The sequence below is a fragment of the Haliotis rufescens genome, unplaced genomic scaffold, assembly GCF_023055435.1.
Source record: "Haliotis rufescens isolate VD_foot unplaced genomic scaffold, xgHalRufe1.0.p SCAF_48, whole genome shotgun sequence".
NCBI classification, from domain to species: Eukaryota; Metazoa; Mollusca; class Gastropoda; order Lepetellida; family Haliotidae; genus Haliotis; species Haliotis rufescens.
This window is the reverse complement of record NW_025964201.1, coordinates 1,222,765-1,237,409: the sequence shown is the minus strand read 5'-3', so window position 1 is coordinate 1,237,409 and position 14,645 is coordinate 1,222,765. Positions and strand designations below refer to the sequence as shown.

The 14,645-nt window shown below is 44.0% G+C and overlaps 2 protein-coding genes across 2 annotated transcripts in view; both read left to right on the top strand.

Annotated features, from left to right (window-relative positions):
* The first annotated feature begins 229 nt into the window (after nucleotides 1–229).
* On the top strand, nucleotides 230–6,757 carry LOC124117658 (serine/threonine-protein phosphatase 6 regulatory ankyrin repeat subunit A-like). The gene is made up of 2 exons (XM_046479645.2): nucleotides 230–1,262; nucleotides 4,067–6,757. The coding sequence occupies exon 2, from the start codon at nucleotides 4,082–4,084 to the stop codon at nucleotides 6,338–6,340; it is 2,259 nt and encodes a 752-aa protein (XP_046335601.2). The 5' UTR covers nucleotides 230–1,262; nucleotides 4,067–4,081; the 3' UTR covers nucleotides 6,341–6,757.
* A 4,758-nt stretch (nucleotides 6,758–11,515) lies between these two features.
* The window catches only part of LOC124117656 (protein mono-ADP-ribosyltransferase PARP14-like), a 34,812-nt gene continuing 31,682 nt past the window's right edge, over nucleotides 11,516–14,645 (top strand). The window contains exon 1 of the mRNA XM_046479641.2: nucleotides 11,516–11,776. The gene's annotated coding sequence lies outside the window, so the exon portion shown is untranslated. The remainder of the gene's footprint in view (nucleotides 11,777–14,645) is intronic.

Here is a 14,645-nt window from a genome sequence, read left to right as displayed (position 1 = left end):
GGTTATGATGCATCAGTATGAGAAACATCACTGCATGGCGGGGCCACCCGTGAAGATCGGGGTCAGAATAGCCCTCCTCAACCCATGCTTGCCGTTAAAGGCGACTATGCTTGACGCAAGAGGCGACTAACGGGATCGGGTGGTCAGGCTCGCTGACTTGGTTGATGCATATCATCGTATCCCAATTCCTTGGATCAATGCTCATGATGCCAATCACTGGATTGTCTGCTCCAGACTCGATTATTTACAGACCGTCGTCTATCTGTACTATTGCTGAGTGCGGCGTTAAACAACAAACAAACAAACATTGCGGGAAAGGAAAGAAATGACGTCATTTACTGGTGATGTCACAAAGGTTATGATTAGTCAGAATTAGAAAATGTGACTCCCTTAAAGATGGGGCGACGTTACAAACACCACAGTCACGTTTCCCCAGCTTAAGATGAAACGGGATAACAGATATATTCAACACCTAATGTTACTGTGATAAAAACAATCCATTAAATCCATATTAATAATTGTTGGAATGACCTGTGGTATGTTCTGGAAAATATGCAATGTCCTCATGCGGTACAGGTGTATTTGAATTTTCGGTATTACCGACACAGGGAAAGGCTTCGTTGCTATGGGGATATGCCTCGTCTTTCGCTGATCTTCCCGGTAAGGATATAGGTCCCCAGCAGCCTGTACTGGCCGTGAGAGGTGACTATATGGATCGGGGGTCAGGTGCGGTGACTGGGTTAATTACATGTCATCGTTTACTCAATATGCCTGGACTGATGTTCACGATATCAATCACCGGGTGGTCTCCTCCAGACATGATTGTGTACACATCGCCGTCATATAGCTGGAATTGTGCGGCGTTGGACAACAAACAAACAATATGACCCGTAGCGTGCTGGTGAGACGCCATCTTGGGACGGATGTGGCACATGTGCAGGATTACTATTCTCTGGGCCCCGCTCCACAAAGCGATTGTAGCGGTGAGACTGTCCTAAGCCTATGTAAAAGTATGGGAGTTACGATCATCCTAGCGCTAAGATCGCTTTGTGGAACGGTAGCCTGGACGCAGTCGTCGGTTTATCAAGCAGATAACGGTGTTCATATTAATCATCACTATGATTCATTCTGGTGCAGATAAAGTATATCATGACATACCATACACTGATACCACGGCGACAGATGCCCTGTCACACACGATATTGTCCCACATGGGAGGGAACACGGAGATGACGTTCTGCACCCGAGATGCTGGAGAGAGGGTAAGTCAACAGACGCCTCCGAAGTTTGGGTTGAACATGTTAAACACGAAGGGGCGGGGGTGGGAGGGTGTCGACGCTATTCCGATCCCGAGGACATTTTCAACCAAAAATCCTTATTTAATGATATAAACAAACACTCGTAAAATACAGGCAGGCAATACAGGTCAAACACAGTCCCATCGACTTGACTTCTGATCAGGAGGCTGTGTCATCCATAACGAAAACATTTCAATTTTCTATTCGATTTTAGAACATTGGACGTTTGAGACCCTAAGTCCAAACTTCAACTGCTACTCAACCAAACAGGTCTTACCAGGAAAAAGTAATACCTCATACCAGGTCTTACAAGGAAAAAGTAAAACCCCATGCCAGGTCTTACTAGGAAAAAGTAAAACCTCATGCCAGGTCTTACTAGGAAAAAATAAAACCCCATGCCAGGTCTTACTAGGAAAAAATAAAACCCCATGCCAGGTCTTACTAGGAAAAAGTAACACCTCATACCAGGTCTTACTAGGAAAAAGTAATACCTCATACCAGGTCGTACTAGGAAAAAGTAATACCTCTTACCAGGTCTTACTAGGAAAAAGTAAGACCTTATACCAGGTCTTACTAGGAAAAAGTAAAACCTCTTACCAGGTCTTACTAGGAAAAAGTAAAACCTCATACCAGGTCTTACTGGAAAAAAGTAAAACCTCATACCAGGTCTTACTAGGAAAAAGTAAAACCTCATACCAGGTCTTACTAGAAAAAAGTAAAACCTCATACCAGGTCTTACTAGAAAAAAGTAATACCTCTTACCAGGTCTTACTAGGAAAAAGTAAAACCTCATACCAGGTCTTACTAGGAAAAAGTAACACCTTATACCAGGTCTTACTAGGAAAAAGTAAAACCTCTTACCAGGTCTTACTAGGAAAAAGTAAAACCTCATACCAGGTCTTACTGGAAAAAAGTAAAACCTCATACCAGGTCTTACTGGAAAAAAGTAAAACCTCATACCAGGTCTTACTAGGAAAAAAGTAAAACCTCATACCAGGTCTTACTAGGAAAAAGTAAAACCTCATACCAGGTCTTACTAGAAAAAAGTAATACCTCTTACCAGGTCTTACTAGGAAAAAGTAACACCTCATACCAGGTCTTACTAGGAAAAAGTAATACCTCATACCAGGTCGTACTAGGAAAAAGTAATACCTCATACCAGGTCTTACTAGGAAAACGTAAAACCTCATACCAGGGATGCGAGGTTATGACGAAGAAACGAGTGACGTCCAACACAGTATCTATATCCAGGATTGTTTTATCACAAGTGACGGCGCATAGACATGTATCAGATGTAATGGGAGGAATATCTCATATTCTGAATTACAATATTTTGTTGGAGACAGGATATAGTTTCGCTCATTCCTTGAAATTATACACGCTTTTCTTTCGAACGCCGCCGAATAAATTTTGTTCTCACGACACTCTTTGTTTATCCCCCACCCCGCGCTCCGATACACATGCAGGATCACAAAAGGACCCATGGTCATCAGAGCTGGGTATAATGAAAAACATGTGAGAAACATGGATTGATGGTCGCAGGGCTTTGAGTAAGTGAGTCTGGTTTTAACCGCTTTCAACAATATGTCTTGATCTCAAAAGTAACTGGTAATTGAAGGGAGTATACATTGAAAAGAGCGAGTTCCGACTGATGCAGGAGTGTTATAGTCTTGTGAGATCACACTTACAATGATACAGAAACAGTGGAATCATACAGACTGCGAAGATCCTGGCTAGAATAAGAGGCGACTATGCTTGTAAGAGGCAACTAACGGAGTCTGGTGGTCAGACTTGTTGACTTGGTTGATGCATGTCATGGTATCCCAATTCCTTAGACCGGTGCTCATGATGTCAACCACTGGATTATCTGGTCCAGACTCGACTATTTACAGACCGCCGTCATACATGTACACACAATGCCATTTAGAAAGTGGTCAAATGTAACCCCTCTGACAAGTGAAAAGTGGCACGGCTCCCATGACCGAAAGCTATGAACACACAATGCCATTTAGACAGTGGTAAAATGTATGGGTTAGATCGCTGACTTTGTGTTCTTGCGATTAGGCGCCTCACTCTGGCAGGGTGGTTTCAAATCCCGGAGGTGACTCAAAGTGTTATCTCAGATATAAGATTTGTTACATTTGACCACTTTCTAAATGGCGTTGTATGTTCATAGATTTCGGCCATGGGTGCCGTGCCACTTTACACTTGTCAGAGGGGTACACAAAGTACGTGATCCAGTTGTCGGACTTTCATTTTTGTGGAAGCCTCGGATGCTGAGTGGGTTAGATGGTTGACTTTGTGTGCTGGCGATTAGGTGCCTCACTCTGGCAGGGTGGGTTCGAATCCCGGACGGGACCCCAAAAAGTACGAGAATCTGTACTTTACTGAGAAAGTGTTATCCCAATTATAAGATTTGTTACGCCGTCATATACCTGGACCATTGAGTGCAGCGTTAAACAACAAACATCAAACAGTTGATGGGATCTTGAAAAGCTACAAGACACCAAACACCAGACGCCATGTATTAGAACATACATATTTTAGTCAGACAATCAGGCTACAGACAATGTCAGCTAGACCGATACAGCTAGCGTCAGGGCAGCTATTTCTCACTTTGAATGCAGGCATTATAGGTTAGATCGGGACATTAAAATCGGACTCGGTGCAAATGACAACATGCACGTCAGCAAAATGTATTAATCTTAATCTTACAACGCAGTTCACAGAGAACATACACACTAACATCATTCCTTCTTGATATCCAGGTACACTGACTCAAAATGGAGACAGCTCACGACGCAATGAAGACTTTATACGACCAGCTATCATCTGAGCCGCCGGGACTTCCCGAGGACTTTGTGTTGAGTGAAGTAGGGGATCTGTTGTTCTGGGCTTCTCTGGCAGGTAACACCTCTCTCGTCCGGGACTGTCTGGACGCTGAGCTGTACGACATCGATAGACAGGTTCACAAACAACGATCGGCTGTAATGGAGGCGGCGCTGAAAAGCGAACGGACAATATATCAATTATTAATGTCTGAAGGTGCCGATCTGTCCTTGACTGACGAGGATGGTAACAACTGTCTTCATCTGGCCGTGGAAGGAGGATCTGAATATATAGTTAACAATCTATTGTCATGGGGGAAACATGACGTCAACGCGGGCGGGAAGCTTGGTCGAACAGCCGTACATGTAGCTGCACTGAGCAATCATAAAGCGATTTTCAACATCTTGGTAGCTGCCGATGTTGACGTATCCGTGCCTGATGCCGAGGGGAACAACTGCTTGCATTTGGCAGCAGAGGTGGGAAGCATGGGTATTGTCAGAGACATATTGGTTAAAAGGCCACAGGAGATAAACGCTCTTGGGGCCCACGGCTGCACTGCCTTGGTGACAGCCGTTCTGAACAACCACCATGAGATGGTGGACTACCTCGTGTCCATGGGAGCCGACGTGTCCATCAGGACAGATAAGTTGCTGGACTGTCTGACAGCGTCCGTTGTAGCTGGCCACGACTCCGTGTTGCTGATGTTGCTGGAAATGGAGATGTTTGACATCAACAGAAGAGGACTGTATGGACGCACTGCTGTCATGGTTGCTGCTCTGCTGGGGAAGCGTGAGGAATACGATGCTTTGGTGTCTGTCAGTGCTGACGTAAAGCTTTTGGATGATTTTGGCAATGACTGTTTACTTCTTGCAGCGATTGGCGGAAGTGAAGAGATAGTTCGACATCTAATTTCACTGAATGTCTTTAACATCAACAGACAACAGGAGAACCAATCGACTCCCGTGTTTGCCGCTATTAGTCATCAACATCAGAAGGTGTTTGATCTTTTAGTTGCTGAAGAAGCTGACGTTACCTTGACAAGCATGGGGGACACTTGCTTAATAAAGGCCTGTGAGACAGGCAACTGCTGCATCGTGGAAACACTGATTGCAATGAAATCACAGGACATCAACTACAGAGGGCAGCATGGGCGGACAGCAGTGATGATGGCTGCGTTGAAAGGTCATGTGGATATATTACAAATCCTTGTTTCTGTAGGTGCAGACTTGGCACTTATTGACGACGACGGTAACGACTGTCTGATGCTGGCGAGCGTGTATGGCCATGTTCAGGTGGCCCAGCACCTCCTTTGTATGGACAACGTCTTCGACGTCAACAAACGTGGTCAGGACGGGATGTCTGCTGTCATGGCTGCTGCCCACGAAGGAAATGACGGTGTGTTCAATCTAATGGTACACGAAAAAGCAGATCTGCTGACTGTTGATGATTATGGCAGCACGTGTCTCATCCAGGCATGCATCGGTGGGAATGCTAACATAGTGCAGTACTTGCTGGACATGAAGATCTTTGATGTAGAGAGTCGGGGGAACGATGGCTGGACCCCACTGATGGCCGCTGCAGCGGCAGGTCACCAAGAGGTATTCCAGATGTTGGTGGAAGCCGGAGCAGATGTTACCGTCAAGGATGCGGCCAACGACAACTGTTTGATGCTAGCAAGTATGGGGGGAAATGCGGTGATAGTTCAGGAACTGCTCCAAATGAAGACGTTTGAGATCAATGGACGAGGAGGGAAGGGCTGGACGGCAGTGATGTTTGCAGCCTTTTATGGCCAGACAGAAATATTTGATATTTTGGTAAAATCAGGAGCTAAAATCTCTTTGACTGACAACAACAACGATGGCTGTTTGATTCTGGCAGCAGCAGAGGGTCACGTCGACATTGTTAGACGACTTCTAGCAGAGACGTCGGTGGACGTGAATGGTCGGGGCAGGCGTGGATGTACGCCGCTGTTGGTGGCGGCCCATGGGGGGCATACGGAGGTGTTTCAGTTGCTGCTGTCCCACCGGGGCGATCTGGCTGTTGTGGACGAGAATGGTGCCAACTTCACACATTATGCCAAAGACTGGGTAAGGGGGATAGTGAAGGATGTTCCACTGGTGAGACGTCAGCTTATATCGGAGCTGAGAACATCGACGATGCGTTCCTCGTCATTTGCTGGTTCAATCAGGTCCACGTTTGGCGGGTTAGGGTAAGGTCCATGTATGATCAATGATCATGCTATCAACCTCCCTCATATCGGCGAACATACGGAGGAATCAGTATTGGAACACTATTCACTAGTTTCACTTGTTTACGTGACTATCGCATTACACAACACAATCCGGCGGAAGTCGTGACCCTTATATGCTGTTCGATATCAAATTGTATATAATATTATCTATATTACAATTTACCATAAGTCTACTATGACAAGAAATCTTTATTCTGATTGGTTAAAAGTAGGTTCCATATGAAACCTCTAATTATAAATACATCGATAGCCTACATATCGATCCTTACAAGTAGCTGCCGATAACTTATCAGAAATGTACGCTAGGAGTCAGTATACTGTGTCTGAGTGGGATATTCATGTTAAACTGCGGCATGGTATCTCAGTGAGCTGGCACTATAAATCAGCATCAGTCCGGACTAGTACAAGCAGACTGTGGCTGCTCCAAAAAGATCCGGGTTATAATAGGTCTTCAGCAAACCACGCTTGCCGTAAAAGGCGACTATGCTTGTCGCAAGAGGCGACGAACGGGATCGGGTGGTCAGGCTCGCTGACTTGGTTGAAGCATGTCATTGATCCCAATTGCGTGGATCGATGATATCAACCACTGGATTGTCTTGGCCAGACTCGATTATTTACAGACCGCCGTCACATAGCTGGAATATTGCTGAGTGCGGCGTAAAACAACAAACCAAACCAAAAGATCAGGAAAATATCCAATCTGCCGGCACTGACTGGCACACGGCACGGGCACATGGTCTCATCAGCTTATCAAACATGGTGAAATCAATTTCAGAAGACGCATAATTGAACAAAGCCTACAGGACCCAGTGTATCCGTGCCACAACACTCACACATCGTTTGTCGTCAAATAATGAAACTGCCACAAAAAAGAAACCCTCAAATTCAGCCACGTCCATGTTCGGAGCGGACAGTGATTTAATTTGAATTTGCATTATTTTACCGGAAACTATTTTTTGCAAAATAATATACAAGTACAAGCTCAAAATAACCAAACTACTGTTATTTAATAAAGTTTGTTGAGAAATAAATTAGTACAGCGATTTTTGTCGCTTTGTCTCCCCCACAATGAAATATGCCATGTTGATTTCCAAGACTTTCGAATTCGCATTCACGTGTTTTCAAAATCCACCAAAATAACAATTTGACAAAAGACAAGAATAAAATTATGTCCACTGCATTGTGAAAACCATTGGCTGTACAATGATATCAATAAAAGTGAAAATGGTTGTTATAAACTTGTTCATTTATGTGTTAACAATGGTGGAACATTTCTGAAAAACATGCCTGAATATTTTATGTGAGCTTCAATTTTTGAGAAGTAGCCACACGATGTAATATATTAAATTAGATCATACATTGTTGTGCATGATAAATTGTGCATATATTCAATCTAAGCGTATTTTAATATCACAATCTCAATGATAACATAATATGTAATCTTTTCTGCTAACTACTAATTTATTCATTGATCCACACACCCGCAATAGACCCGTGAAGATCCTGGTTAGAATATATCTTCAACAACCCATGCTTGCCGAAAAAGGCGTCACATTTCTGCATCAGTTGAAATAGCCAAATGACAACATTGCGTGAAGAAAACAATGTCAACATACAACATGAGGCCAATAATCAGACAGATCGCCCGTTAGAATGATGAGAGTGTCTGACCAGAGACAACAGCACGAAAACAAACTCCTTGTCCTAAATAACAACTCTCATTTGCGTTTATTTCATCCACGTGATGCGATCAGAGTCTCGTGCTCTCAACAACTGTCTGGATGAGGTTGCCAAGGAAAGACTGCTCCACTCTTCAATAAGTACAATAGGGTTGAGGTCTGGTGACAGGGCTGCGGACAATGGCCTCCTGCTCTAGGAAGGCATCAATGAAGTCTGGTCCCATTGCACCAGCATACAGTCACCCGTACACATCCAACAGGTCATCCCTGCAGCGCACACCTGTCATCGTTCCCCGCTGGTGGACATGAAGACAGCGGTCATTTTGGAATCCTGAAATCGTTATTTGTATACGCCACACCCGGGCACGACGATCTGTGAAGTCTAGACAGTATCTCGATTCATCAGTGAAAGGTTTGTTTGTTTGTTTGTTTGTTGTGTTGTGTTGTGAAATGTTGTCAGTCGAGGATCTATGTGAAAAAATAATTTCATTTTTTCTGCATCAGTTTAATTGCAACTTTAAGATCTGTAACATTTGCGTAGATTTATTGAGTTATCTAAAAAAATAGTTTTGTTTGTTTGTTGTTTAACGCCTCAGTCAGCAATAGTCCAGCTATACGACGGCGGTCTGGATCAGACAATTCAGTGATTGATGTCATGAGCATCGATCCACGCAATTTGGATACGATGACATGCATCAACCAAGTCAGCGAGCCTGACCTACCTCTTGTGACAAGCATAGTTGCCTTTTACGGCAAAAAGGGGTTGCTGAAGATCTATTATAACCCGGATCTTCTTGGGGCCAGTGCAAACGTACTGGAGTCCAGTCCTGGTCTGTCCAGTTGACGTGATCTTCAGCCCAATCCAAACGTGCCTATCTATGGTGTCCGGTCAGTGGCATGCAAATGTATACACTCCGTGACCAGAGACCGGTCTCATGGAGACGGTTACGCCCTGTCCGCAGGTCATTTCTGAGTGTAGTGTCAGTCACGAAGTGATGACGTTTTGCTGCAATCAGGAGGAACTCGTCTTCCTGCTGTGTGGTGGGATGCTGTCGACCACCTGCATGTCGTTGGTCAGCTGATCCCATGCCCTTCTGATCACACTTTGGCTGACACCAAAATAGTTTGCAACGTGACGTTGTGTTGACCCAGTTTCAAGCATGCCAATGCATCTGCCTAATTCTAAGGGTAGTCAACTTTGTCGCTAAGGGGGGCATACGAGCGTTCAGTTGCTGCAATCCTCAGAAGCAAATGTTGACTGCATGCCCCTGTCCGTTATCCTGAAACTCAGGTCCTATAGGGTTTACCCTGTCATTGTGTATCGGGATAAGCCATGGACTCGTCTCTTCACGACGCATTTAGAAATATTACCGCAAAACTAATGGGCAAACGAAAGTATAGTATAGAGTTTTGTTTGTTTTTATATAATTGGAAATTGAATTTCATTATGTCTTTCTAACCATTGCCCATTTATGCAACAATTTGTAAAAAGTAATCTGTGGCTGGGTATTTTTGTGTAACAATATATTGGTTCAATGAAGACTTAGGTAAAAGTTGGGTGAAAATTTAATTACCAACCACGCGACCAATTCCATGTTCAAAATGTTGCACCCCGTAAATATCGCGCCAGGCTAACATGTGGTACATCTCATGAACAACGACCAACATCGTCGGCCTGGACGCGTTTACGATTATGTGGGTGGTGGGGACATATTCTGTCATATTCGTGGTAATGGGAGAAGGGCAGATTTGCTTTGTGGAATGAAATCTTTGTAGCTTTTAATCCCCATTAGCATCGTTTTATATCAAATTAAATCCATGAATGTTTGTGAAGGTACATGTTAAGTTATACCCCCGAAGAACGTGTTCCACCACAGACCAAAGAATAATTGTTTATACGTCGCAGTTACAAAATTTACAAACACAATTACAAATCACGTGGCTTTCACGACGAGGGCCAAATGTTTACGCATGCATGTCGCTTCGATTCCAGTTGTCATACAGAAGCTGTCCTTCTATTTAAAAGTTAGAACCTTACTCGATATATTTCATTCAAAAAATAAATTTAATAGTGTTTTCTGTTTGACAAATGTCACCTGGTAAACCGATCGGAATGATTCAACATAGAGCTTTCCGCCATTTTAACCACTCAACATTCCAAAGTTTGGGGGACTGAGCAACATTCTGCAGGGTGGGCGTGGCTTCGTGACGTCAGTCGGAACTATGCAGAGGTTTCACACCTAATCGGCATATTCAGAATAGATCTGAGCGAGGAGGAGATCTTTACTCAGTAGTAATAGCATCATACGTTTTGTAAGGATCTGTAAGGGTGGCCCAGTCGTCTTAGGCGCCGCAATTCGCTGTGCAGAGTTGCGTCCCTTGGGCACGCCAGCAACCTTTGATTGTGGGTTCGAATCCCGGTTCGCCCCGATTATGTTTCTAGGCTTGTCAGCACCATACCAGTGCTCGTGGGTTTCACCGAAGTGGTAAACGTCGGAGACCTGCATCACTTCGGGCTTTCCTCCCACATTAATAAAAGCGGCGTTATCCACGTGATTAAAACTCGGTTGTGGGTGATGATTGAGAGTTACTATCACTTGTCATCGCCTTTATAGCATGTTAGTCAAATATAAGAATGATGTAATGAAGAAAATACTGATGTCATCATTGAAGTTAACGCTTATACTGAACCAATAATTGATGCAGTTTGTCTTAAATCATTTAGTGATGCAGTTTGTGTTAAGTCATGTTTAGATGTAGTTTGTGTTTAATCATCCTTAGACGTAGTTTGTGTTAAATCATTTAAAGATGTAGTAAATCATTTAAAGATGTAGTTAGTGTTCTATCAGGTAATGCAGTCTGTGCCATGTCATCGGGTAACTCTGTAAACGCCACACGAGGTTCATGTATTGGGTGTGCCCTTGTAGAAAACTAATCCATCACACATAAATACACACATTAAACAATATTAGGACACGTGATGATCCCGGGTAGAGTAGGTTTTCAGCAACCCATGCTTGCCGTAAAAAGCGACTATGCTTGTCGTAAAAGCTGACTAACGGGATTGGGTGGTCAGGCTCGCTGACTTGGTTGATGCACGTCATCGTATCCCAGTTGCGTGGATCCAAGCTCATGATGTCAATCACTGGATTGTCTGGTCCAGACTCGATTATTTACAGACGCCGTCATTTTGCTAGAATATTTTTAAGTGCTGCGTTAAACAAAACAAATAAAAAATAATAGATAACTGAATAAATCTACATAAATGTTACAGACATGCAAGTTGCAATTAAACTGATGCAGACAAAAAATTCAAATGTTATTTTTTCATATAGATCTACAACTAACTGAACATTTCACAACATATGGTATTACGTGGTTTTTCCCTGTCAGTGTGCATCACTAACGGGTGGAATAGAAAGCGAAAGTAGGAATATTCGTGACGTCATCCTCTAGAGCGTACTTCCCAGAATCAGAGATATCAACGAAGAAGCAGCAGAGGGAGGAAGCGAGGAAGCAGCAGAGGGAGGAATCAGAACATCACTAGTTGGCCAGGGACGTCCGATTCGTTCTTATCACGGTAACGTAAAGTTGCCGAGTGTTTCCCACTGTTTTGACACAACAGGGAGATAGATCTACGACATCCGCTCATCAGCTGTGTGTGGTGGTGTGCGGTGTCACGGCGGATCTCACACCATGGGCGTACAGTGGTCGTACAGGTACGAGATTACCTACACACACATCATTGGTCATGTTTAGATGCCCACAGCGCTGTCAGAATCATTGTCATGTAGGGTCCATGTGTGTACGATAGAAATATAGCATCGATACGCAGATGATTATCGGGGGTGACAATAAGCAATCCTCATCCTACAGGGTAAATATAACCGTCATTTGGAAAAGAATGTCTAAAATGAATGATTAAGTGGAGGATTAGCCAGCACGGGCAGTAAAAACTTTCAAAATTAGTGGAAAAAGAAGAAAGCCATGCACCTCGCAACATACTCTACTAAGGGAGATAATCGCGTGTAGCTGCCGTGATAGTGAGAGGAGCGAGCCAAGTTGCGTGAATAACTTGTCTTTTGTAAATGTCAGCCTAACATCTAACTATTAATCCATAAATATTTTCCTAGATGTGTTTCAATATATCAACTATCATCGAATATATTGGAGAAATAACTGATGTTATACCCGAACGCTTATTTTCATATGAATTATATTATTGATATGTCAAGATTATTGTTAAATAACTTTCATTTAGTGCACAGACAATAATAATTAATTTAAACCAAGAAACTAAACACTAATGAATAATTGCCACATAAAGCAATATCTTCCCTCGTCACAGCCGGGTTTCATGGCGGGCGAATTTAACGGACGTACTCTCTCTCTCTCTCTCTCTCTCTCTCTCTCTCTCTCTCTCTCTCTCTCTCTCTCTCTGTTGAGTGATGTGGGATATATGACTCGACAGAATGAGTGACAACAGAACGGGTGATACTACACACACAACTAGTAATAATAAACGCCCTGTAACTATATGTTCTTGGATGTTCTACGGATTTTACGGGTGCTTCAGACAGAGATTTTATTGTTTTGTCATGTCGGTACAACAAAGCTGTTGTCCGAATCGTTGCTGTATTGATTGATTTATTATGATACTGAGACTAAAAATGCACGTGTATACACTGTATTCATGGTAGAAGTAGCTGATAGAAACAGTGGGCCAAAGATCTCGACCCACTAAACAACAGATCTCGACCCATTGTACATCAGATCTCGACCCACTGTACAACAGATCTCGACCCACTGTACAACAGATCTCGACCGATTGTACATCAGATCTCGACCCACTGTACATCAGATCTCGACCCACTGTACAACAGATCTCGACCCACTGTACGACAGATCTCCACCCACTGTACAACAGATCTCGACCCACTGTACAACAGATCTCGACCCACTGTACATCAGATCTCAACCAACTATACAACAGATCTCGACCCAATGTACATCAGATCTCGACCCACAGTACAACAGATCTCAACCCACTGTACAACAGATCTCGACCCATTGTACGACAGATCTCAACCCACTTTACAACAGATCTCGACCCATTGTACGACAGATCTCGACCCACTGTACATCAAATCTCGACCAACTTTACAACAGATCTCGACCCACTGTACGACAGATCTCGACCCACTGTACAACAGATCTCGACCCACTGTACAACAGATCTCGACCCATTGTACATCAGATCTCGACCCACTGTACAACAGATCTCGACCCACTGTACAACAGATCTCGACCCACTGTACAACAGATCTCGACCCATTGTACGACAGATCTCGACCCACTTTACAACAGATCTCGACCCACTTTACAACAGATCTCGACCCACTGTACAACAGATCTCCACCCACTTTACAACAGATCTCGACCCACTGTACAACAGATCTCGACCCACTGTACAACAGATCTCCACCCACTTTACAACAGATCTAGACCCACTTTACAACAGATCTCCACCCACTGTACAACAGATCTCCACCTACTGTACAACAGATCTCGACCCATTGTACGACAGGTCTCGACCCACTTTACAACAGATCTCCACCCACTTTACAACAGATCTCGACCCACTGTACAACAGATCTCGACCCACTGTACAACAGATCTCGACCCACTGTACGACAGATCTCCACCCACTGTACAACAGATCTCGACCCACTGTACAACAGATCTCGACCCACTGTACATCAGATCTCAACCAACTATACAACAGATCTCGACCCAATGTACATCAGATCTCGACCCACAGTACAACAGATCTCAACCCACTGTACAACAGATCTCGACCCATTGTACGACAGATCTCAACCCACTGTACAACAGATCTCGACCCATTGTACGACAGATCTCGACCCACTGTACATCAGATCTCGACCCACTTTACAACAGATCTCCACCCACTGTACAACAGATCTCGACCCACTGTACAACAGATCTCGACCCACTGTACAACAGATCTCGACCCACTGTACAACAGATCTCGACCCATTGTACATCAGATCTCGACCCACTGTACAACAGATCTCGACCCACTGTACAACAGATCTCGACCCACTGTACAACAGATCTCGACCCATTGTACGACAGATCTCGACCCACTTTACAACAGATCTCGACCCACTTTACAACAGATCTAGACCCACTGTACAACAGATCTCCACCAACTTTACAACAGATCTCGACCCACTGTACAACAGATCTCGACCCACTGTACAACAGATCTCCACCCACTTTACAACAGATCTAGACCCACTTTACAACAGATCTCAACCCACTGTACAACAGATCTCCACCCACTGTACAACAGATCTCGACCCATTGTACGACAGGTCTCGACCCACTTTACAACAGATCTCCACCCACTTTACAACAGATCTCGACCCACTGTACAACAGATCTCGACCCACTGTACAACAGATCTCGACCCACAGTACAACAGATCTCAACCCACTGTACAACAGATCTCGACCCACTGTACAACAGATCTCGACCCACAGTAGAACAGATCTCGACCCA

Bases quoted from the DNA above. Each gene is read 5' to 3' on its own strand.
- LOC124117658 (XM_046479645.2), top strand. From the start codon at position 4,082: ATGGAGACAGCTCACGACGCAATGAAGACTTTATACGACCAGCTATCA.